This window comes from Globicephala melas, chromosome 13 (assembly GCF_963455315.2).
Source record: "Globicephala melas chromosome 13, mGloMel1.2, whole genome shotgun sequence".
In the NCBI taxonomy this organism is placed as follows: domain Eukaryota; kingdom Metazoa; phylum Chordata; class Mammalia; order Artiodactyla; family Delphinidae; genus Globicephala; species Globicephala melas.
This window is the reverse complement of record NC_083326.1, coordinates 89,402,438-89,427,427: the sequence shown is the minus strand read 5'-3', so window position 1 is coordinate 89,427,427 and position 24,990 is coordinate 89,402,438. Positions and strand designations below refer to the sequence as shown.

At 52.9% G+C, this 24,990-nt stretch overlaps 1 protein-coding gene across 4 annotated transcripts in view; it reads left to right on the top strand.

Moving 5' to 3' along the window:
- Nucleotides 1-24,990, top strand: part of GOLGA3 (golgin A3) — a 44,936-nt gene that overhangs the window by 6,176 nt on the left and 13,770 nt on the right. For 2 of the 4 annotated variants that reach the window (XM_060310148.1, XM_030859884.2), the window contains exons 3-15: nucleotides 1,905-2,147; nucleotides 4,836-4,948; nucleotides 9,253-9,911; nucleotides 10,574-10,685; nucleotides 12,558-12,864; nucleotides 15,073-15,275; nucleotides 17,865-18,002; nucleotides 19,467-19,628; nucleotides 19,898-20,266; nucleotides 21,029-21,106; nucleotides 21,856-22,119; nucleotides 23,104-23,198; nucleotides 23,883-24,099. In XM_060310148.1, coding sequence (XP_060166131.1) covers nucleotides 1,905-2,147; nucleotides 4,836-4,948; nucleotides 9,253-9,911; nucleotides 10,574-10,685; nucleotides 12,558-12,864; nucleotides 15,073-15,275; nucleotides 17,865-18,002; nucleotides 19,467-19,628; nucleotides 19,898-20,266; nucleotides 21,029-21,106; nucleotides 21,856-22,119; nucleotides 23,104-23,198; nucleotides 23,883-24,099 — 2,960 coding nt within the window. The remainder of the gene's footprint in view (nucleotides 1-1,904; nucleotides 2,148-4,835; nucleotides 4,949-9,252; nucleotides 9,912-10,573; nucleotides 10,686-12,557; nucleotides 12,865-15,072; nucleotides 15,276-17,864; nucleotides 18,003-19,466; nucleotides 19,629-19,897; nucleotides 20,267-21,028; nucleotides 21,107-21,855; nucleotides 22,120-23,103; nucleotides 23,199-23,882; nucleotides 24,100-24,990) is intronic. The other 2 variants (XM_070046930.1, XM_060310150.1) reach the window with 2 other exon arrangements.

Genomic DNA, 24,990 nt, shown 5'->3' with positions numbered 1-24,990 from the left:
GTGTTAAATAGAACGGGAACTTTGTGGAACTTTCTGCTCCAGCAGGACAGAGCAGCATGGTTACCGTTAAGGCTTCTGTAGGTCTTCACTGACACATCATTGTGCCCTAACATTCTACCTTTCTGGTTGGTTGCCAGAATTTTACTAACTGGGATCCAGAAATGGTCCACTAGTGATCTGAGGATTATTGGATCACATTTGCATGTTAGCTGATGTGTTATTTGTGCATCGGAAGTACAGGGTGAATTACCCACTCCATTCCATGCCCCTTCCTGGTCGGTGTGTGCTTGAAAATCGTTACCATGTGTATTTACTGATTTACTAGCAGAAACTGCATTCCTGTTCTTGTAAAACAGTGCTCAAGCACCTGAAATGGCTTTGCTGGTTACTGCTCCTTATACGCCGGGTGAGGCCAGTGTGGCTCGGCCCGAGACCAAGAGCTCTACAGTGGGACGGCTCCTAGGTCTGCCACTAACAGCAAGGAGCCCTCAAGCAAGATCCTTGATTTATCTCAGTCTCACTCTCCTCTTGAGAAAACGGAAAGATGAATGGTACCTGCATCTCGGGATGGTCGTGAGGGCCCATGTGAAATGCAAGCACCTGGGAAGCGGTGCTGGCCGTGTGTGTGTGGTCATCGTTATTTGTTTATCCATAATTAGCCTTGTGTTTGGAAACAATCAAGTCTTATTATTTATTGGGCCTTCTTTTAGGTTTCTTTTAAAGTGCAATATGATGCTCAAAAAATGACTTTGTTTTGTAAACAGGAAGGTTTAGAGACTCTCCTAGATCCGTAAGTAAGCCTGTCAGAGAGCAGAACTGACCCGATTAACTTGGATCTGAGATGCAGGATTCCTCCCCCGACCCCAACCCTGACCCCAGCAGGAGACTGAAGGGCTGTTTGTGTAAAACAACAGATGGTTGTTTCAGGGTGGTGCTGGGTCTCCCCGCTCTGCTTTGTGTCTGGGGTGCCCCGTTTATATTCTGGTTTTCCTTTCAGAGAGGCATGACAGTAGCTATGTTAGTTGGGAGTCACATTTCAAGTGACAGAAACCCATTTTAAATTTGCTTGGGCACAGAGAGAACTTCCTGGATGCATACTGGGTACGTCATGAGAGCCAAGTGATGCTGACCCTGTGCGAGGCTGGGGCATTGCAGTGCTGGGGCCCTGGCACCTGCCTGGAAGCCCCTCCACACGTCTCCCTGGCTCTTTGGCTGCCAACTGGCCGGTCTGTCACGGGGAGAGTGCTTTCTTTCTAGTTTCCTTTTGGCACAGAAATAGGTTTCAGTTAGAGCATAAACAAGTCTACTCGTAACAGTGTTAGTGGAGGAGAGTGAGCTTGGTAGCCGTGTATAGTCACCACTGGTCTACTTGGCTTTGTATCCGTCAGGTGTTTGTCAGCCATGAGCACGGACTCTGGGTTCTGTGCTCAGCTTTGCCATAATCGTTCTCAGCAGCTATTCTGACTCTGCCTTTGATTTCTCATTTGGAATCAGCCCGTTGAAAACGTGAGGCTGTGACACGGGTTAGCACTGCTGTTAACAACGCCTGTTAGAAACATCGTCAACTGTGTTTTAAGCATGTGTAAGGTTTTTTTTGCTATTTTTTAAAAAACAGACTTTCGTAAGATTTCTTGTTGGTCTTGTTTAAATGCAAAGGAAACATTACTACTTAAATTCCACAGCCGTAGCGCGGAGGGTGAGGAGGGCATCCTGCAGGTGAGTGTGTCAGGCTCTGCGAGGTCGAGTGACTTGTCCCACCTCACCGCCCACGGGAGGGGACGATCCTGCTGTCCTCTCAGAGTGAACAGATCCATGGCATGTGGAGATTGCTCACGTATCTAGATCCCCTCTTGTCCTGCTTGAGTTGTTAAAACCGTGATGGCCCAGCACACCGTCTTTTCCAGGTGCCGGTGTCGAGGTAGACAGAGCTTCAGATGAAGGAGGAAGCCAAGGGGACACCTGTCTGAATGGGCCGGCGCCACAGTTCCCAGACCCTCCGCTGTCAGTGGGTCCTGAAGCCTCTCCAGGTGTGGCTGATTTCCATGACAACCTAAGGAAGTCTCAGGGGACTAGTGCTGAGGGCAGTGTTAGAAAAGAAGCTTTGCAGTCCCTCAGACTCAGTCTTCCTATGCAAGAAACGCAACTGTGTAAGCATCTTCCCACTGGGCTCTTCCCCCCTCTCCCCCCACCCCAGGGCCCTTGTCACCCACCATCCTTCAGAGGCACAGGCCCTGCACCCCCCTTCCATTTGCTGTTTTATCACTGTGGTGGGTCGTACATTTAACAGTTAGCTCCATTTCAGAGACAAGATACACTTCATCATGGCCTGATGGTGACTTGGGCTTGAGGCCCAAGTTTAAAGGGCCTGTGCATGCGTGTCTTTTGTCACCCTGGGTGGTGAGCAAGCAGCCAGTGGGGTTTTGATCTTGACAGTTACACTTTTTTTTTTTTTTTTTTTTGCGGTACGCGGACCTCTCACTGCTGTGGCCTCTCCTGTTGCGCAGCACAGGCTCCGGACGCGCAGGCTCAGCGGCCATGGCTCACGGGCCCAGCCGCTCCGCGGCCACGGCATGTGGGATCTTCCCGGACCGGGGCACGAACCCGTGTCCCCTGCATCAGCAGGCGGACTCTCAACCACTGCGCCGCCAGGGAAGCCCGACAGTTACACTTTGAAGGCTTTCTTTTATGAGTTACTTTAATCAGTGTACATTTTGTGCAATCCCTGGGGATTCATGGGTGAACAAGTTGCAAACTGGCAGCCTCTGAGCCCTAGAAACCTCCAGGCCTTTTTCTAACATGTAGGTTTTCATACACAGACTTGTGTGATTTTACTTAATGGGGTCATTTCACACGTGCTGTTTTTAAGCCTCATCCTCCCTTTAGTACCTCTTCCCCTCCCCTCCCGTCCAGGTCAGCCACATTCTCACATAGTCCTTTACAGGCGTCTGGAAACAGCCAGGTTTGGGGGTCATTGTTTTTTAAAATGGGGTTAATGTCCCTCACATTATTGTGTGCTTTCCTCACCTAGCTTTATCACATGGATATTGCCCCACATCAGCTGATCAGCTGATGCAACTCCGTATCTATTCTCTTAAGGCTGGTAGGAGCCCCGCGTGTGGCCGGTAAGAGCCACGTGACCAGTACTGCAGTGAGCATCTCCCCATGCATGTTTGCAGCATTGGTGCTTTCGTTTCTGTGGGCTCCACCCTAGAAGCAGAATTCATGGTCAGAAGCAACAGCTGTGTTTACCTCCATCATGTGTGGTCACATTGCCAGGGCGCTGACGCCCTGTGAGAGGACACAGAGGCTGTTTCCTCTGAGTCTACCAGTCTGATGGGTGTGCTGTGATGCTGCCTTGATAGTTTCACTTGCAGCTCCCACTTCCCTGGTTACTAGAGGGTTCTTCACAGGCATTATTTTGTTAGGGCCACAGCGTACTTTAAACATCTCTGTAAACTAACTGTTAGCATGTCAGCCAAGATGTTGTGTGAAATCCTGGGTCCTGACCTGAGGGGTATGTTAGCTCTGGCCCGAGGTACCCACCCGGCTCGCCTGCCCCCAGCCCAGCCCCGAGGCCATGTCTCTGGTGCTGCGCTTGCTGATTTGGGTTCCCTGCCTGAGGCCAGAGCTCCTAGGTCTCTGCTGTCTGGACCACTCAGCGTTGTGAAAAGTATGAGAGACCTCTTGAGTGATGAGTGCACAGTTAGTGACAACACTGCTGAATTCCTAGTGAAATTCAGCAGCAGCTACGTACCTCCTAGGATCCACAGTTGAAGATGCTTCCGCCCATAAAGGGGCTCAGTTACGGCGTTTCTCTGCTCCTGTCAGCCTGCTGTCTGACCCCCCTGGGGAGACCTGGGGCTCTCCTCCCTTTCACTCGCTGTTTGGCCCTTTTCTTACCCAAAGTGAAAGGTTTGGATTTTAGATATTTAAAATTTTGTTATTAGCCAGAAAGTTGTCAGAGTAGTTCCCCTCCTGTCCTTGAGCAGAGACCCTGGACTGGAGTCGCCTCAGGCAGGAAACTGAGGTGAGGGGCCCAGACATAACTGCATGAAGAAGACGAGTTCAGCGGCCGTTGTCCCGTCAGGATTGCTTCTCACGTTCCTCTGTACTGTCAGGGAGCGGACTTGGAGCTTGGTGAGAACCTCAGAACACTCACACTGGCACCAATTTCAAGTTCAGTTCTTTTGTTACTAAAAGGCACAGGTTGCCCGTGTCCTGTTTTATTTTTTTTAATTTCAGGCTAAATATATATTAATTAATTTTATTTATTTTTGCTGTGTTGGGTCTTCGTTTCTGTGCGAGGGCTTCCTCTAGCTGTGGCAAGTGGGGGCCACTCTTCATCACGGTGCACGGGCCTCTCACTATCACGGCCTCTCTTGTTGCGGAGCACAGGCTCGAGACGCGCAGGCTCAGTAGTTGTGGCTCACGGGCCTAGCTGCTCCGCGGCATGTGGGATCCTCCCAGACCAGGGCTCGAACCCTTGTTCCCTGCATTAGCAGGCAGATTCTCAACCACTGCACCACCAGGAAAGCCCCGCGCGTGTCCTGTTTTACCAGCCGGGTGCCCATAGGGGGCGATGCACTCGTGGCACGAGCACGGCCCCTGTGCTTGGCCAGTGTGTCTGCCACCAGGTGGGTCCTCTCTGTGGTCAGTGTCCAAGGCTCGCAGTTTTCTCTCCATCTGCAAACACTTCTTTCAAACTAGACAGCCATGTGTCGTTCAAAGCTAAATCGTATCGGTAATAAAACACAAAATAGCCAGGCTGCTGTTCTGATTGGTCCTCTGTACCCTGGTGCATTGTGAGTTTCTAAATGGCCATTTCCCCACCTCAGGCTCAACAGAGGCTCCAGTGCTCCTGGAGAAGGAACAGCAGGTCCGACTGCAGGCTCGGAAGCAGCTGGAAGAGCAGCTCAGACAGTACAGGGCGAAGCGCCAGCAGGAAAGAGTGAGTCTCCCTCTCTCGGACGAGCTAGTGGAAAACCTCACGTGTGAAAAACAGCAATTGGTCAGACATAATTCCAGGATCTGCTGTTTATTTCTCTCTCTGGGGGGGTGGGCTTCTGTGCTTCTCTGCAAGGATCATTTTTGTCACGTAGTTCCCACCCTTTGGTTCCCACCCCATCTGGTCCTTCTTCCCTCTAAGGCTGCCTTTAGAAAAGCAGGGGCAACAAATACTTGGGCAGAACTGCTGTCTGTGCTTGAGCGGCCAGTCCTGGGTTTGGCTTGTTTACTGCATAAGTGGCACAGTTTCTACTGAACTTTGCTGTACAGTGTTAGAATATGTGCCACGTCCCACACATATGATAAGTATGTCCATATGCTTTGCTAAAATCAGTTGTGTTCAGGTATGAAACTCTCGTTAGGATACCAATGAAAGCAGTCTTTTTAATCACATCGAGTGACTCTAAGAAAGGGGGGTATGAAGGTTCATTTCACTCTTCATCCAAGTTTTCTGTGGACTTGAAAAATGTCAAATTAAAGGAATTTAAAACTAAACAAACTTAAAAAACGCTTTTGGGGATTGATTTAGTAGTGACGGGTCCTCATCAAGGTTGGCCATTTGTTTTCCCAAGAGAGAACCTTGGCTTTTCGAGCGTCAGGGCTCTGAAGCCAATGTAAACGGACTGGAAGGGACAGCACCAGGCTCTGCACTGACAGAGGCTCCCACCCGGTCAGGGGCTTCTAGGGATCTGTCCAGATGGCCTGCCAGAAAACATTACAATGATGGTCAATAGTCAGTAGTAATTACGTGTGCTAGGCACTGTGTTAAATTCCCCACGGACATTATAGTGAGGCTCGGACAGGTAAGGAACTTGTGGTAAAGTAGCAGAGCCAAGATACAGACCAGACAGTGTCTGTGCCGAGCTTGTCCACAGCTTGCCTCCCAAGGGTTTGCACCACAAGTCCAAGCTCTGCCTGGGTCATCCAACGTTAGGCAATGTGTCAGGAGTTCAGTGTGAAGTTTCACATCATTTCCCATCTTTAAAAATTATATGTATGCATATATGTGTATAAAACCTTAGCCTCAGTAAGATAACTTCTGTCCAGCTGCTGGGCTCATCACACACTGGTCTGAGCAACCTGACAGGCCCACTTGCTTGGTCACCCCGCCTTCCCCGCCCTGCGCCGCACTAAGGAAGGCAGGCAGCAAGATGCCGGCTACTTTGGCCCCCACCTGTCCCCAGCTCTGGAGACCCTCGGGGCAGGGCCGGCTGCGGAGAGTGCAGCCTGGCAGGTGCCGTCCTCATGCGGATCGGCATCTGGGTGGGTTCTCCCCATGACCCAGGGGAGCTCAGAGCTGAAGTGACCGCCAGTGCCCCCGGCTGAGCTGGGACTTGAACCTGCCTATCTGAGCACAGAGCTGTGCTCTCCACTGCTGTGCTTGTGACCCATCAGCATGGCCGGTCGGTTCATGGAGTAGCATAAACTGAGTGAGATTTTCTTTAAGAGTACAGGTTAGTTCAAAATGGGAGAATCTGTTGATAGAACTCATCATAATGGTCGTTCCATGTGGCAAGACTTAATGACCATCTCAGTAGGTGCTGAAAAGGTATTTGATAAAACGCAGAATTCTCGATTCAAAAAATGCAAAACAGGCAAGCAAAAACAAACTAGGAGTAGAAAGATACTTATTTAGGAATGTAGTTCAAACCTCATGTTTAAATGGTAGACATGATGGATGAAAGTCCTCCCCTGTTTGAGAGCATCTCCACTCATGTGCCTTCACGTAGAGGTGGTGATAATTTTTATGCGGGGGAGCCCCCTCTCTGCACTGCTCTTCACACGACCTTTCTCACTCCCCTGTCCTTAGCTCCTTCTCCATCAACACAGTGGAGGCCCTCCTCATCCTTCGTGACCATGTGTATGTACCAGCATTGCATTAACCAACCCATAGTGATTGACTTTAGGTGGTTTCTAATTTTTTGAAATTGCAAACAATGTTGCAGGGAATGTTTTGTGTCTTGGTATACCTTTGTGGGTAAATCCTTAACTGTCAAATTATTGGGTAAAAGGCTTTATGTTAGTTGATATATATTGCCCTCCACGTAGGGTGGACTGGTTTACATTCCGGTTAGCAGTCTGTAAGATCCTTGGTAGCATTAGAAATAATGAAAATTGAATGTTCGTCCTCTGATAGGTGAAAAAACCCAGTACTTCCTAACAGTCAGCGCCTCTTTGCGTGTTGGCTGTTTGGGTGTCTTTGTCGGTCTTTGTCTGTCTTTCTGTTGGTTGTCTTTTTGTTATGTTGGTACTGTATATGAGGAAGTTACCCCCTTCTAGTATTTTTGCAAACAATTTCTTCTTAGTTCTCCGTGACTTCTTTTCTGGCATACTTTTTGCTGCACATCAGTTTTTTTGTTTGTTTGTTTTTGGCTGTGTCGCGCAGCTTGCAGGATCTTAGTTCCCTGACCAGGGATCGAACCCGTGCCCACTGCAGTGGAAGCACAGTCTTTTTTTTTTTTAATTCAATTTAAAAAATATTTATTTATTTGGCTGTGCCAGGTCTTAGTTGTGGCACATGGGGTCTTCATTGCTGAGTGCAGGCTCTTCGTTGTGGCATGCGGGATCTTTAGTTGCCGAACGCGGGCTCTTTAGTTGTGGCATGTGGGCTCTGAGTTGCAGCATGCAGGACCTAGTTCCCTGACCAGGGATTGAACCCAAGCCCCCTCCATTGGGAGTGCGGAGTCTTAACCACTGGACCCCCAGGGATGTCCCGGAAGTGCAGTTTTAACCACTGGACTGCCAGGGAATTCCCTGCACATCAGATTTGAATGTTTACAGTCAGAACTTTCAGTTTTTGCTGTTACTTCTTTTGGGGTTCATGTCATATTTGAGAGGATCTCCCCGTTTGAAGGATATAAGTAAATTCACCTCTGTTTTCTTCTTATGCTATAAGTAAGAGATAGTATAAAAAGTATTAAAAAGTTGTGTTTTTTTCTGTGTAAATCTAATCCACTTGCAATGTTTTGGATGGAGGTGAGAGGTGGGAGTGAGCCTCTTTGTGGACAGCTGGCCAGTTATCTCAAATTGCTTATTTTGTAGTCTCTCTTTTCCCCACTGGTTGGAATGCTACCTTATTGTGGTGCTTCTTAAATATCTATAGACCCCACCTATGCTTGGACCAGTTCCTGGGCTGTGTTCTGTGTCATCAGCCCACCTACTCTTTTCTCATTCTCAGTGGATCTAATCATGGCAGCTTTATAGTGTGTGTTACCATCTGGGAGGCCTGGCATGTCCAACGCACCACGCCCCTAACTCTTCCTTGCTGCTCTGGCTCATTTATCCTTCCTCTTGTATCCCAGCATCGTTTTGAGATGCTCCTCGCCCACCTTGTTCCTTGCCACTTTGGGATTGCACTAACTTTGTAGAGTAACATAGAATATTAATCGTAAGAGAAAGTCTTGTTGATTCAGCGCCAAGGAATGGTGTCTCCCCTCATCTCCAGCCTCATTCAAGGCCACTTGGGAAGTTCTAGCTAACATGAAGATATGAGAAAAAGAAGTAAGAGATATAAATATTGAAAAAATAGGAGAAATGTTATTTGCAGGTGTTGGTAACACCTTGGAAAAATGCTGGAGAATCAACTGAAAAATTGCTATCATTATAAATTTATAAAAATATAAAATTATTAAAATAATTGGGGTTTAGAAATTGTCAGTTTCAAATACAAATATGAAAAATCAAGTTGTCCTAGTATCACCAGTTATGAAATTAGTGGGAAAAGATAATATTTATAATATCAACAAAATAACAAAATATCTAAGTATTAAATTTAAATGACAACAAAAATGGTTTAGACTCTAAAACACTACATAACTTCCTCTGTCGAGGGTCAGGCAACAGATATAAATAAATGGGGGGAAGTGGCTCATTATCCCCTCAGTAATTATAAATTTAAGGTAGTTCTAATTCAACAGGACTTTTTTCTTAACTTGAAGAAAAATTTCAAGGTTTATGTAAAAGAATTATCATGGGAGGATAGCCAGGAATATTGTGTGAAGCAGATGTGAGGAGGAAGGACGTGCTCTGGTGGGTGTTTGGAAACGCCGTCGGGTCAGAGTCAGGCGTGCGCTTGGCTCTCACCCGGGGCCCCGTGGAGGCAGCGAGTCACAGAGCACGGGACGCCCGTGCCGCGGCCGCGTGCAGGGAGCCCTCGTTGCGTAATCGGCGTGGCCTCTCTGGATGGCGATTTCTGAATGCTGCTTGTCAATTTTAAACATAATTTTTGTACTTTCTTTTCCTTCTCAGTCAAGTCAACCTGTAACTAAAACGAGACTTTTTAGCACACTTGATCCTGAACTCATGTTGAACCCAGAAACCTTACCGAGGGCCAGTGCCGTGGCTATGACCAAAGAATATTCCTTCCTGCGCACCAGCGTCCCTCGGGGGCCGAAGGTGGGCAGCTTAGGGCTCCTGGCACATCCTAAGGAGAAAAAAAGTTTCAAATCAAGCAAAATTCGGTCTCTGGCTGATTACAGAACTGAAGATTCAGACGCTCGGAATTCTGGTGGAAATGTTCCGGCTCCGGACTCTGCCAGGGCCTCCCTGGAGCAGAACCGAGGCAGTGGGACGTCAGTGGTGTCTGAGCTCAGCCTGTGTCCCGAGGCCGATGACCGCCTGGAGGATGCGTCCCTGACGGGGGACAATGTGTCCGAGGCTGACGGGACCGAGAGTGACAGCTCCTCCTATAGCAGCGTCTCTGCCCGAGGGACGGCCGGCCTTCCAGTGAACACGGGGGGCGTGCGCCAGGCCCCCTGTGGGGTCAGCAGCCAGGAGATCGCCGCCAGCGCCCTGGGCCAGCTGCCCTCCATCTCGGATGTCCTCCAGGCCGCAGCCGCCGAGCGCCAAGAGCAGAGGCAGAAGGTCAATGGGGAGACGCGGCGCCGGGCTGACAGCATCTGCAGCAGGTGGGTGACGCCGGGCCTGCGAGGCACTGCCTTCCTCTCCGAGTCCCCCCTTGGTCTTTAATGCTTCATTTATATGCACTCTGTCTCTTTGTAAGAAGTGGAATTGGGTCGAATGAGTAATCACCTGCAGTGTTAAGATATTCTGCCTTCCAGGATCTGTGTAGACCTGTCTCTAAAACTGCACAGATGTGATGGGGGCTCATGTCTCCATGAGGACATTCTGGCCATGTGGTGGCTGAAAAGGCCATGCTGTGGGCGGGGGTGTATCGGTAGCATTCCTAAGAGCTTTGGCTCGCTACCTAAATCTTTTTTTTTTTTTTTTTTTGCGGTACGCGGGCCTCTCACTGCTGTGGCCTCTCCCGTTGCGGAGCACCGGCTCCAGACGCACAGGCTCAGCGGCCATGGCCCACGGGCCCAGCCGCTCCGCGGCATGTGGGATCTTCCCGGACCGGGGCACGAACCCGTGTCCCCTGCATCGACAGGCGGACTCTCAACCACTGTGCCACCAGGGAAGCTGCTAAATGTTTTTTACTTACTTATTTTTTTTTAATTGGGGGAGAGGAGCAGAGGGGTGTGGAATTTGGAGAGTATGGATGGTGTAAAGGAAAGACAATGATCGGTCATCTTCCCACTGCCTGATCCTTTGTGCCTTTATCCTCCAGCGTGTCCATGGAAAGCTCTGTTGCTGAAACTCATGATGAAATGTTGCAGGTTCTTAAAGAAAAAATGAGACTCGAAGGACAGCTGGAAGCTTTATCATTAGAGGCTAGTCAGGTAATGGAGATTTGATGGATGTATCAATGTGCCATGTCTTTGAGAAGAATGTGCAGCTCCTGTTCGTGCGTACAGCTTTACATGTGTCTTTAGGAATAAGCTTCAGCAGCAGCAGCAGCAGCAGCGCAGCAGCTTCGTCTTCTGTAGCTGTACATTTTTGTCCACTTGATTTGTCAGCCACAGAAAGAGGTGTGCTGGTTTTCCGCTCTGTGTGGTTTCTCCTTGTATCTCCGTCAGGATCTGCCTGGGAGGCTTCCTAGCTCTGCTGTCAGAGACCTAACAGTCCATGGCAATGAAATCTTTGGGGTGGATTTCACCTTTTTCTGGCCTGGTGAAATTGTCATCTTTGCCCCTTTAGTACTTCTTTACTTTTTCTGATACGAATTTTGCTTTGTCTGGTTAGCATATGCCTAAAGAATCATTTTCCATCCCTTAATTTTCAGCTTTCCGATCAACAATTAGAGTAACTCAGTTCAGCTGCCTTTGATCCTCTGCACTTGGCACGGAGACGGGGGAGAGCACAAAGCACTGGGGGGTGTGAGATCGAGGCAGGGGGCTCTCCCTTCCCCTCAGGAGCCTGCGCTGTGCGGGCGGGGGAGCCGTGCACACGAGAGTGCTTGCTCTGCTGAACGTGCTTCTCACGTCTGATGACTTTTTTGTTCACACGGTCCTGGGACACAGACTCTGTACATAAAACTCTAAACTGAAGAGGTGATTACCGAGGTGTCGGGGTTAATTTTAGTTGCACACGATTTTCACTTTGTCCTCCTGTAGAACGTGACCTCAGCAAGTGCATGTCCACCTCCCCTGAGTTTGACGCCCTGAACAATCGAAGCACCTTAGCTGGCTTTTACTTTACCTCCTTATCCTCCTGGGATTTGAATAGCTCTTCAGTTGTGTCCAAGCCAGGATCTTTGTGGATTGTTACGGGTGCAAAACTTTTTGGTATTTCTGTGAATATGCTGATTATACTTATTACAAAATCTTACTGCGTTTGCTCAGTTAACTCACTTTTTTGGGTATTCTTCCGTTTGTTGAATTTATTGTCTTCACGACATTGGTCTTCTGCTATTGCGTGTTGACGTGCAGCTGTCTGCTCTTCTTTGCATTTTGAAATTGCTGTACACGCCCTGATAGGCTGACTTCAGGGTGGGTGCTGATGAGTGCTGATGAGTGCTGATGAGTGGGTAGGGGTCGTGCCCTTTGCTCAGTGTCTGTTCTCAGCTGCCCCTGGGGCCTAGGGCTTCTCGAGGCCCCACCTCTCCTCTCCCTGCTGGGTGCCGCGGACAGTGGTCCCCGCGGCCCTGCCGTGTAGCACAGACTGTGCCTCAGGCTGCTCCGCGCCCGGCAGCCCTGGCCGCAGCCCCTCCGAGCCTCTCCTATGTGATGGCACCCTTTCCCCACAGACGTTTTCTGTGGGTTTTGTTTTCCCCAGATCTGAATCTGGCTGCTCTTCATCTTTTAGAGACCCCTCAGCACTCCGGGCATTCTTACACTGTGTGTTTGTGCATGCTTGTGCGCTTTTTTGTTTTTTGGACAAATATGTTTTCCAGCGTCCTTGTGGGTGAGTGGGTGCTTGCAGAGCTTTTCCCACGTGCTGTCCTGCCCAGGTGCCACTGTGCGGAAAGCAGGCAGACTCTGTATTCACCCCTCCTACCTCTTGCGCCTGTTTGGAGAAACCCCTTCTTTTTGGATAACTGTAATGCTAGAGGTGACTGAATGTTTTGGAAAACATGGTGCTTTCCTGTAAAGTTCACCTGTTGGACACGTTCCTCTGTCTCATTGGCTGTGTTTTGGCAGCCCTCTTAATACGCAGGGTGGAAGCGACTTATTTTCCTGAATGTCAGCGTGGCTGTGTGTGGGTCTTTCCAGGCACTTAAAGAAAAGGCCGAGCTGCAAGCGCAGCTGGCCGCCCTGCACACGAAGCTGCGGGCACAGCTGGAGCACAGCCACAGCAGCCAGCAGAGGCAGGACTCGCTCAGTTCGGAGGTGGACACCTTAAAGCAGTCTTGCTGGGACCTCGAGCAGGCAATGAGCGCTCTGCAGAACATGCTGGAAGCCAAGAATGCTAGCCTGGCCTCCTCCAACAGCGACCTGCGGTTGGCAGAGGGGCAGTACCAGAGACTCATGGCCAAAGTGGAGGAGATGCAGAGGAGCATCCTCAGCAAGGACAACACAGGTGAGCATCCCGCGTCTGCATGTCTGTCCCTCAGTCGCGCGCAGGCTCCCAGGGGCTGTGCCCCTGGTAGGGGTTGTCTCGTCTGCTCTGAGGACTGACCTTTGTCACATCAGTGTGCTGGGGGTTACCCTCCCTTGTGATTTATACAGGAAGCGTCCACTTGCCTAAAGTAGTGTTGTTTTTGGCTCAGCTTGAGGAATCCTGCACGTTTCTGCATGCGCATCGGGGGCGGCTTAGGTCTTAGAAATGGACTGCGGACCCCTGACTGTCAGAAGTAATCGTTTCCACTCTTCTGCCTTCTCAGTCCATTGGTGTTTGGGGGCTAGATCTGCCTGCTTATTCCAGAATGGCAGGCGCCATTTAAAATATTTAGAAGCGTCACTTGAGTAGTAGATCTTTATTTTCCCTTCCATAAGTTCAGGTTTTGGGTCTAGCTGGATCCCCGTGGGAACCCCCTCTGGAACGATAGACAGATGGAACAGTGGAGTCAGGGAACGTTGCTGGTGGGCCAGGCACAGCGGACCTGTGTGTCCTTCCCTCGTGCTTTCTGCTCATCCTGGGGGCGCCGTACTCCATTCCCAGAGCCCACGCTCCACACACGGCCGGCGCCAAGAAGTGTGGTCTGTGGGCTCACGACATCTCACTGTGCTGACGGGAGGAGGGGGAGAGGGGGTGGGAGAATGGCGCTCAGAGCCCAGGACGTGTCAGCCCAGACCCTGGTCCTCCAGTGCAGGCTGCAGAGATGACGTTCTTGTCCCCAAGGTCTGGGCGTCTGAGCGACGTGAGTGGGGTGCGGCGGGGCTTCTGTGAAGGACCACGGTGTCTGCCGACGTGGAGTCTTGGCCGTAAGACTTGTGAGACGAGGTTTCAGGTCTGATGAAATAAAGGAAAAGTGACAAACCTCTGTGGCAAAAACTTTATCCGGATCCTGGGCGGGGAAAGCACCAGCTGAGAAATAAAACAGCCAACTGACTTTAGTCTCTGAGCATTTTATGGTACCCAATCCCTTAAGAAAATTATAAAATCCAAGAAGTTCTGTATTGCTCTGGGTTGCAAGGCATGGCCAGACCAGAGCTCGGCAGGCATCAGACTGACCTGCACCCAGCGCAGTGCCAGCCTCCCCACGCCTTGCTGTCGGTGTGTCTGCTGGCTGGGGGATTTGGGGATGCGGGGGAGATGCTCCTGTTGCCATCCTAAAGCCCCACTGCTCTGAGGCACATCTGTCCCCAAGGATTTCACATCAGGGGTCATGGATCCTATCGTGCTTTTTGTTCTATTTTAAAATTTTGGAAACTATCATGAGAATCCTAAGTGTTTTCTTAAATACCTGGTGTAATTTATTTTTTAAATAATCGACTGGTTTTGTTTGTACTATGAGTTGGGTTTCTGCTATGATTTCCTGTCTGCTCCCCTTCCTGCCCTGCCCTCAACAGTGTTGGCCATATCAGCAGACCAGCAGGGTTTAGTGTGTATACCATTCCTGAGCTTGTTGATGACTCACAGACGTCATCATGCCGAAGTCTTGAGCCAGAAAGCTCCCATGGCAACGTTGTGGACACACAGTCGATCTCATTGTTTGTAGATTTGCTAATTGTGAATTCTCCGATTCACTAAATGTATTTGTACCCCCACCAGTACTCACAGGTTTTTCTGGTCATTTGCAGATAGGTGCAGAGCAGAGAAGGGTTGCGGTCACCTGATGTGCAAAAAGGCTCAGCCTTCCTGGTTCAGCTCTTGTACCACAAGTGTCCTTTAATGGTCGATTTAGTGCCACGTTTTTTACATTTTTGTGCTTTTTGGGGTGGCTTTGCTCTTTACGATTAACCCCAAACACTGTGTGGTGTTCCTAAGTGCAGGAAGGCCGTGATGTGCTTTGTGGAGAAAGCATGGGTGATAGACAAGCTTTGCACAGGCACGAGGCACAGCGCTGTCGACTGTCAGTTCAGCGTTAATGAATCAAAAGCAAGTGGAGCAAGGTGTCTTTCAGCAGAAGCACACGCAAAACAAGGCTGTGTGTTGATCAGTTGATGAGCAGTGACCAGACCCTAACCGGGATGCCCGGGACCTGTGGCTCGGCGCTTGAGGTTGCATGTAAGGCGTCGTGCCGAGGAGGAGGGGACCCAGCGTGCGCCGCTGTCTGCGGAGCCGGCTTGACGGGACCTTTGGCGCGGCCGGGCTCCCCTGAGCGTCTCTGCTTGCTTGTTTCAGTGCATGACCTGCGGCAGCAGATGACAGCCTTGCAGAGCCAACTGCAGCAGGTGCAGCTGGAGCGCACTACGCTGACCAGCAAGCTGAAGGCGTCCCAGGCCGAGATTGCGTCCCTGCAGAGTGTCCGGCAGTGGTACCAGCAGCAGCTTGCTCTGGCCCAGGAGGCCCGGGTCCGGCTGCAGGGCGAGATGGCCCACATCCAGGTACAGCCCCTGCCGTGGCCAGCGGCTCATGCTGCACATCTGGTGTGAACACTTGCTTTTTCCCTAAATTGAAGCGACTTTTCTGAGTTTAGACTTCACCCATAGGTTGTTTGAAAATCTGCTGAGCACCCGTCTAGCCCACACCCCACCACGTGGGCAGGGAGGCCCTGCGGGGAGGGGTCACCGCATTCTATGACCTTCTGACACAGGGAGTTTCACAGCTTCTGCTTGAGCATTTTAAATACTAAAATCCCCCTCTCTGGGACGTCCTGTGTTCCTCGCTCCGAGTCGTACACCCCGTCCCCTCTCTGGGGTCGCCTTTTGTCGTTGGAACCCAGCTGTCAAATCCACACCTGCGGGGGTCTCGGGCCGCTTGCTCCCCGGCTCTCCTGCGCCGTCACCGCCTCCTGTGGTGCGTTTCTTACGTGCACAGAGCGCGGCACACGCCACCTCCTGGCAGAGCTCTCCAGCTGCCTGGTCACCAGATCCTCCCAGAGAACACTCAATTCCCATATCCTCGCTTTCTTCCTGTGTTGTTAGGCTGACACCAGAGTGTCAGCCTCTAATTCTGCGTGAGTGGGAACAGGTGTGAGTCCAGGTCTGCAGGGTGACCGGGGCCGAGGCATGCTCTTGGGAGCAGTAGGCAAGATGCTGAAATGCACTTTGCTCCAAATCTCAGTGTTTGGACTAATTGGACCGATTGTGAGGGTGCTGATGGTGCCTTGGTCAGCCTGTCTTCTTTTTGAATTTTGCTGTGGGTTTTATTTTATCTCCCCACTTTTTTTTTATCCAAGTAAAATATCGTACCTTTTTTGTTACAATATTCAAAACATTGAAACTTTACTTCTCAAGTAGAGGATGTAAAGTACTAACTCCACCAAATCCTCCTTTTTAAAAAAATCTAAAGTCTACAAATATACAAAATAGAATTTTAGGGCTTCCCTGGTGGCGCAGTGGTTGAGAGTCCACCTGCCGATGCAGGGGACACGGGTTCGTGCCCCGGTCCGGGAAGATCCCACATGCCGCGGAGCGGCTGGGCCCGTGAGCCATGGCCGCTGAGCCTGCGCGTCCGGAGCCTGTGCTCCGCAACGAGAGAGGCCACAACAGTGAGAGGCCCGCATAATGCAAAAAAAAAAAAAAAAAATAGAATTTAAAAAAATTTGTTGTATCTATTTTTAAAATAAATTTATTTATTTTTGGCTACGTTGTGTCTTCGTTGCTGCATGCAGGCTTTCTCTAGTTGCGGTGATCTGGGGCTACTCTTCGTTGCGGTGCATGGGCTTCTCATTGCGGTGGCTTCTCTTGTTGCGGAGCACGAGCTCTAGGCACGCAGGCTTCAGTAGTTGTGGCTCACGGGCTCCCGAGCGCAGGCTCAGTAGTTGTGGCGCACGGCGTGCGCACAGTTGTTGCCCCACGGCGTATGGGATCTTCCCGGACCAGGGCTCTAACCCATGTCCCCTGCATTGGCAGGCGGATTCTTAAGCACTGCGCCACCAGGGAAGTCCTTATGTTGTGTATTTTTTAAGCTAGAGGACCTGGCTTAAATACGTCCTTAGCATAAATAAGCGTTTGTTCTACTTACCATGTGCTTGGAAATAATTGCAAGTCAATGCAATTTTGAAGCTGTCGTGCATTTATTTGAGGCATGAAATATTTAAAGAATCCAGATTTATATCCTGAGCTAAGTCAGAAATGGCATTTGGAAGACAGAAGTGGAGAAAGAGTCCAAGGGAATGGCAGTTTGAGAACCATAACTGCTTTTTTCAAATTCCTTTGACACCCAGGTCAGCGTTCCTTAATCCAGGTCAGCGTTCCTTAATTACCGTGTGTGGTACATTTTCACCCTCTTTCTCCAGTAACATGGAAGCGTCCCAGGAATGTTCAGGTTGGAGAAGAACGCAGGGTAGTCTTTATTCTTTTGTTGCCTTGAGATGAAGTCCCGGCGAATGACGCCTTTCCTTGCTCTGGGCAGCTTCCATCTTAGACCCTGAAGCTCACAGCTTCTGGTCGCATTGGGCACCTGTAGGTCTAGGAGCGTTCGCGTCGGCTCTGGAAGGGACGTGCTCGCAGGTCTGCATGGCCTGGGTCAGACCGGGGCGGATGCCAGTGCCACTTCCTGGGAGTGGCCAGGGTCAGCCTGGTGCGTGACCAGGACAGTCGGGGACTGAGAGGGCAGGGCCTAAGGTGTGTCTGGCCGTGGGTCAGTTTATCTGATGGGCAGATTCCTGGCTGTCCCTGCCGCCCAGTTGAGGCCCCTAACCTCCGGACTCAGGGGCTCAGGGATGCCCCTTCAGTGGGAACTGTCACGTAGGTCTTACAACAGACCGCACCATCGTGGGGGTGATGAGCGCTGACTTCTGGGCTGCTGGCTGGCTCCTCTTAAGTACACAGAACACAGATGGCCTGAGTGTCATGGTGGCTGCCAGGAGGGTGGGCAGGGAGGCCCTGCGGGGGCGGTGGTCCTGGGGAGCGGCCCTCCCAGGGGCCAGCGCTGTACAGAGACCCTCACCCTGGTGGCCTCAGGGACTGGCTGGGCTGTGCTTGTGCTTGGAGTCTAGCAACCTTCGACTTGTGTGTTTTTCTTTGAAGATTGGACAGATGAGCCAGGCGGGCCTCCTGGAGCACCTGAAGCTTGAGAATGTGTCCCTGTCCCACCAGCTGACGGAGACCCAGCAGAGGTCGATCAAGGAGAAGGAGCGCATTGCCGCCCAGCTCCAGGGCATCGAGGTGGGGCCGTGCTTCTGGGGCTGCGGGGTGTCAGTGTTGTCTTGGGGTTTGGGGGTTTGGGGTTTTTTTTTATACGTAAACATTAGTACTACATACGTGCGTACGTATGCATATCTTTAAAAATACTCCTTTGAGCCATGTGCAGTGATTTAAGGTTTCGGAATTCTGTTCCTCGTGTTCCCTGTATGCTCATCCCCCCTCCCTCATCTCTGCACGCTCAGAGGTAACCTGGGCCTTCCTCTGAACTGCCTAGTTCCGGCCTCAGCCTGCGTTGCCATTTCACGCTCCAACAGCCACGTGGACTGGTTAGGACCGTGTCCAGCCTCCTCTGTGGATTATCCCAGGGTAGGGAGATGCAGTGGCTTTGACCTGTGGTCTTTGTCAGCTGTGAGACCCTGGATTTAATATCTTAACTCTCTGGACTTTGTTCCCTTTTCATTAAATATGGATAATAATACCTACTTAATAGGCTTGTTGGGAAAAGTAAAGAAGAAAAGGGGTACACGGCATCCTGGCATTGTGTACCGAGAACCTCACGGTCACACAGAAGGTTGGTGTTCTGTGACTGTGGTCTCCCATATCCCCACTTATCTGCACGTGCTCCTTTGTCCTCACGGATGACGTGGATGATGAAAGACAGTTGTGTTGTGTCAAACACATGCTTCAAGGGCTCAGTGTCAAAGAACTAAAAAAATTCTAAGTTATAAGCTAATGTTTTTTCCCTAAGAAAACTCCTAGATGTTGCGTCTTATCTACATAGTCAGGACGTAAGGAATGCCATATTTACCCCACGGCCCCTGGTCTCTAGTCTTGCCAAGTGGCATCCGGAAGTAATCTTGTGGGACTTCCCTGGTGGTCCAGTGGTAAAGAATCCGCCTTCCAGTGCAGAGGACCCGGGTTCTATCCCTGGTGACGGAACTAAGATTCCACATGCCGTGGGGCAACTAAGCCTGCGCACCACAGCTACTGAGCTCGCACGCCTCAACTAGAGAGCCTGCGTGTCGCAACGAAAGATCCTGCATGCCACGACTAAGACCCGATGCAGCCAAAAATAAATAAATAATCTTTAAAAAAAAAAAAAAAGGAAGTAATCTTGTGAAAGAGAATGTGCCGTGCATCACCCCGAACAGCCTGTCTTCACGCAGGTGGCGGCGGTGGCGGCTGTGGAGTTTCATTCACCACTTTATCCCAGTTCTTAAAACTGGGCTGTCTGCTTGCTTCTCTCTTCAGCCAGGCCCGAGGGTCAGCAGGGTAGCCACGGGTGGAGGAATCGGCTGGTGGCCTGTCTTGGCAGTGGGAGGGCACCAGCTTTCTGCCCCCGTCCCCTCGGGCCCTCTCTCTGTGGGTCATGGACAGGATGGTGACGGGGACGATGGCCTCTCTCCAGGGTGGTGGGCTTGCCCGCCGAGGCTGTAGCTACAGGTTATCCTGCTTTTTAAAAAATGCTCTGTCTTCTGGGCCCAGGCTGACATGTTGGACCAGGAAGCTGCCTTTGTGCAGATTCAGGAGGCGAAGACGATGGTGGAGGAGGACCTGCAGAGGAGGCTGGAGGAGTTCGAAGAGGAGAAACAGCAGCTGCAGATGACGGCGGCCTCGGCGGCGGCCCTGGAGCAGCAGCTGGAGCAGGCAAGCCCCTCGGGCGCTCTTGTCGCTGCCCTGGGGCCGCGGCCAGCCTCACGGGGCTCGTTGGCGCTGGTCTGTCCGTCACGTCGTCAGACCCGGCGGGGGTTCACTTCAGCTCGTGGTCTTCTGTGCCGCAGCTTTACGCAGAAGGCTGCCTCCAGAGCATCGTCCAGACTGTTTAAAACCCAAGCACGGAAGAAGTACAAACTCTTGGGACACGCGGTGTTTTCGTTCAAGCGCGGTTACATTGACTACAGTTCCTTTTTTCCTAGGTGAAGCTGACTTTGCATCAGCGAGACCAGCAGCTTGAGGCTTTGCAGCAGGAGCACCTGGACCTGTTGAAGCAGTTCACCTCGACGCAGGAGACTTTGCAGAGCAGGGAGCAGGCCCTCGGGGACCTGCAGCTACACCACGACGAGCTGCAGGCCAGGCTGGATGAGCTGCGGGGGGAGGCCGCCGCAAGGGACGACGCCATCCGTTTCCTGCAGAACGAGAAGATCGTCTTGGAGGTGGCTGTGCAGGCAGCCCAGAGCGGCAGGGAGGAGTTTGATAGAGAGGCAGAATGCCTGGAAGAGGGTGCCCAGGACACGTCAGCAACCTTAGAGCAGTTGACACAGGAATTAGCCATCAAGTCCAGCCAGGTAGTGCAGTTTGCTGTCACTCTTTTACGCGTGGAAATCACATATACAAGAAGTAACGCTGATTGTTTGGTCCTTTGTTTTGTTCTTTTTTTGAAACATGGAAGAACGCTTCCGGGGGGAGGCCCAGGGCTCAGCTGGGGAAGGGGCCCACAGCAGCTGATGGGGTACTTCCGGTCCTAGGTTAGTGGCTGGGTGTGTAGATACCTGGCTGGGAACTGGGAACCGAGTTGTTTGGGGCTTTGAAAGTAATCTGCCAAGAAACACCAGCTTCAGTGCACCTGTGAGGAGGAGCTCAGACCTGGGAGAAGCAGCGTGGGGCTTTGGTTCTTTCCTTCCTGACTGCCTGACCCAGTGCAACGCCCTGGACGTGTCGGCATGACGGTGGGTGAGGGTGGGAGACGGCCGAGGGTCCGGGTGTGTGCGCACGTGACCTAGCACGCCACACCCGGGAGCTGCCATGCTATGATGTGGGTGGACAGTAAACAAATACAGACGGAACGAGAAAGCTGCAGGGTGTGGAGGAAGTAGAGTTAGTGTCGGGAGTGGTTTTGTCTTCGAATCCAGCTCCATGAGCGTCGAGGACAAGAGGAAGTCGGCACGTTTTCCCTCCAGGAAGTAGGTGCGATTTCTCTGCAGGTGCTGACCCGTCTGTACCCTTCTAGGACAGGAGGCACAGAGGCAGGTCTGTGCACCCGTGTCCCCCTGAGGCACAGGGCCCTCCCGGAGCCATCCGTGTAATGTCTGCACACGTGTCCCTCACAGGTGGAGCACCTGCAACAAGAAGCTGCCTCCCTGAAAAAGCAGGCACAGAAGACAAAGGAGCAGTTTCTTCAACAGAAGGTGAGAACGTGGGGTTAGCTTGCTTTCTGTGAAACAAGTGCATGAAGAAAATCCTGTACGTTTAATCTCTTCACTGGAAGGAAACAATTCAAGAGGAAGGTAACAGCTAGACTCCAGCTTTTTTAAGAGACCTCACTGATTCTGAGATACACTCCTCACCCCTCCCGTTTTTATGCTTCTGAAGTCAGGTGCATTTTCAGGGTGGGGTTGGCATCCGGATCATGCGGACATGCCCTGCTGGGACATCAGAGTGAGTGCGTGCTGCTTCCACAGCGGCCGGGACTCCTGCGTAACGTTGCTTTGAAAAATGTCGCACCACGACCCAGCACTGAAATAAGGCTCTTCACATTAGTGAAGCTGGTTCTGCTGTCTGAGGAATGAGTGCAGAGCACCACCAAGGGTCTGAGGAAGGGGCAGCCGAGGACGTTGTAAGCGGTGGTGGGTTTTATCACTTGAGATGCGAGCGGAGTGCCTGTCAGAAGCCAGGCAGGGCAAGTGGAGTGGGAAGGAGTGGCCGCATTCCCCCGAGGAAGTGAAGCAGTCAGGCCCCCAGTGGCTGGCATGGCTCCCCTGTCCATTACCCAGTCCTGTTTAGGTGTGTGTCTCAGTGAGTGGTATCACAGATTTGGTGAAATATATATCTTCAGCCCCAGAAAGTTATATAGATAAGTGGTGAGCATTTTTGTTTAAACGGCTTGACCCCTTGGAAGACCCGCCCCGCGGGCTGCAGCTTCCGGCCTGTTGGGCAGGTGATGGTGGAGGCCTACCGCCGGGACGCCACCTCCAAAGACCAGCTCATCGGCGAGCTGAAGGCCGCAAAGAGGAGGCTGGACTCGGAGGTGAAGGAGCAGCGGCAGGAGGCCGTCAGACTTCAGGGGGAGAAGAGGGCCGCGGAGGTGCAGCGCTTGCACCTGCAGAGGGAGGCGTCGCAGGCCCGTCAGCAGGTGGTGGATCTCGAAGGGCATCTCCAGTCCACGCAGAGGGAGCGCGACGAGATGGAGACACACTTACAGGTCTGGGGACGCCTTTGACTTGTGAAGGTTCAGCCGAACGGGCCTGGGGCTGTACCGTGGGTGGGGCGGGGCCTGTGGAGCTCAGATCCAGGCGGAGGAGAGCTGTGGGGGGGTTCCTGAGATGGTCTGAGCGGGCGTTTGAGTGGGCGCTGGAGAGAGGCAGCAGGGGGCACGGGGACGTGGGCTGGGCCGCCTGCAGCAGCTGCTTTGGGCTCCGGGCTTTAAGGGCGGTGGGGCCAGATTTGCTGTGCACGCACCAGGGCCCCCATGGCCGGTGGAGTCTGTGAGAGACAGTGGTGGCTGTGCCGCTGAGGGTGTCTGGCACGGGGCCAGGGAGAGGGAGCCCTCAGGCCGAGGCAGCTGAGGAGTGTTTCTGAGGCAGGCGGCAGACCTGGGGAGAGCTATGGCAGGGTGTCAGACTGAGGGCTGCATCTTAACGTGTGACGTGTCAGAAGTCCCACGGAGGGCCGGGCAGGGTCCAGGGAGGCAGGTAGGCTGGAGGCTGCAGCTGAGAGCCATGAGAGTGCAGGCAGGACAAGAGGGCCCGGAGGCTGTGGGGAGCCAGGGGCTGGTGGGACCCCTGCAGCTGTGGGACGCAGGGCTCGCGGCTGCGAGGGCCGAGCCGGTCCTGGGGGGACGGTGCTCATTGCACAGGGGGAGACGGGGCAGCGGGCAAGTCCAGGAGGGGGGCGTGAGGCTACCCCGAGGTGCTGGGAGAAGCTGGGGAGGGGACCGGGCGGGAGCCGTCGCCTGAGGCGTTCTCGTTGGCAGCTCTTCCCGCCTGTCCCACCAGCGGCCTTGACACGGGTGGTGCAGGACCCTCGGCCTCCGTGCAATGACCGCTTATCGCGGGGTCCTTGGCCAGGGTCTTCCTCAAAGCCCGTGCCCTGCAAGGCGGCCTTGAGAGGAAGCCAGTCCCACATTTGGGCTTCAGGTGGAAGACTTGGCACTCCTCATTTTGTCTCGTCCTCCCTTTATTTGAAGTCTTTGCAGTTCGATAAAGAGCAGATGGCTGCTCTTACGGAGGCCAACGAGGTGCTCAAGAAACAAATAGAAGAGCTGCAGCAAGAAGCCGCAAGGTACGCGGGCGCGGGGTGCGCGCTGGCGGGACGCCGGGCGGTGGCTGTCCAGCCCTTGCCGGTCTACAACAGGTGGCCTAGGAAGTCAGAGTCCACGTTTAAAGCTGGAAAAGTGATTCCGTCGTGATCTGACGGTTACACGTGGATGTGCTAACACATCCTTTCACAAACACTCCCCATTTGTTTTTGTTTTCATTTGCCTTTTCGTGTCAAGCGCCTGTGGCAGCGCCCTTCGCACCCCCAGTGCACTGCCCAGGGCGGACACCTGTGCCCGTCCCCGCCCGGCCCGCGCCAGACCTTTCACTCCCATTGCGTGTCCCACACCACTCTGCTCTGTCCGCCGCTGATGTACTGTGAGCCTGAGTGTTGGGTTCCTTGCTGCTGGTCAGGAAGAGCGCTGGAAGCTTCCATTTGGTAGGAGAGGAGTCTTCTCTGTCTCCACAAGGTGGTTTAAGCAGCTCCGAGAGGGGAGCAGGACAGACGAAAGCACGGTGATGGGCTCTGTAGGGGATACCCACCGACCGCATCCTGGGGAGCTGGGTTCTGGGCAGCGCAGTGCTGGAGAGGGTGGCGCTGGGGGCAGATGAGGGTGGAGCTTGGATGGAAACGCACTTGGCCTTTGCTTGGTGTGGCAAGTGGGTCGGAGGTGAGCTGAGACTTCCTTCTGTCTCTGCCACGCCCCAGGGCCATCACCGAACAGAAGCAGAAGATGAAGCAGCTGGGCTCAGACCTGAGCAGCGCACAGAAGGAGATGAAGACCAAGCACAAGGCCTACGAGAACGCCGTGGGCATCCTCAGCCGCCGCCTGCAGGAGGCCCTCGCGGCCAAGGAGGCGGCCGAGGCCGAGCTGAGCCAGCTGAGAGCCCGGGTGGCCGGTGGCGGCAGTGACCACACCCTGCACGTGGGTAACCTGCTTACTCCGCTGGTTGCGGAGAATCGGTGCAGGGGGCTGCAGGGGCATGACGTGTACAGGCACCTCCCCTCCAAAACCCTTCTAGGAGGGTCTAGAAAGGAGGTGTGTGGGCAGCGTTTCTTCAGAATACCTCGCGGTAGCAATGTGACCGGGGGCTCTGACGCTGCGTTTGACCCCTGCGAACGCGTGCGGGGCGCTCGCCCTGCTGGCCCCGGCCCTCCTCACGTCTGAGGAGGAGGTTCTGTGAGCGCCATGCGTGGGGTGTGAGAGGGCTTGGGGTGAGGGTCGAGGGGTCCAGGACAGCCTTTTGGACAGGTGGCGTCTGAAATGGTCTTGCGCGACGGCGGGCATCTCAGCAGAGCGCTGCTCCTGTGTGCTGGGTCTGGGGGCACGAGGCCAAGTAGGGGTCTGGCTGGAGGGGCTGGGAGCCAGGGTCGGGGGGTTTGGAGTGGAGCTTCCATGTGACAGAGAACGAGCCGAGACCTGGCCACCATCCTGTCGGGACGACCTAAGGCCAGGAGAGGCTGCGACGGTAGCTGAGGTGATGGGAGCCAAGTGCAGGAGGCGGTGGGAGGCGTCTCGGAGGCCAGCACCAAGGCGGGGCGGGTTGCTGATGGCTCTGCGACAGACGGCCCTTGAGGTGGACAGCATGTGCGACGTAGTGGAGGGAAGTGCCTGTGAAACGCTCGGGTCCAGGAGGAAGAGGGACCTGCACGCGGTGAGGGCTGAGAGCCGCGGGAACTGCTCCTCCCCCCATGGCGTCCTGAGGCGAGAGAGAGCCTTTTGCTTTGGGTTATTGTTTAGGGTGGGGGACCGGCAGCAGGGTGGGCACGCTTGTGTGTGTGTGTGTGTGTGTGTGTGTGTGTGTGTGTGTGTGTG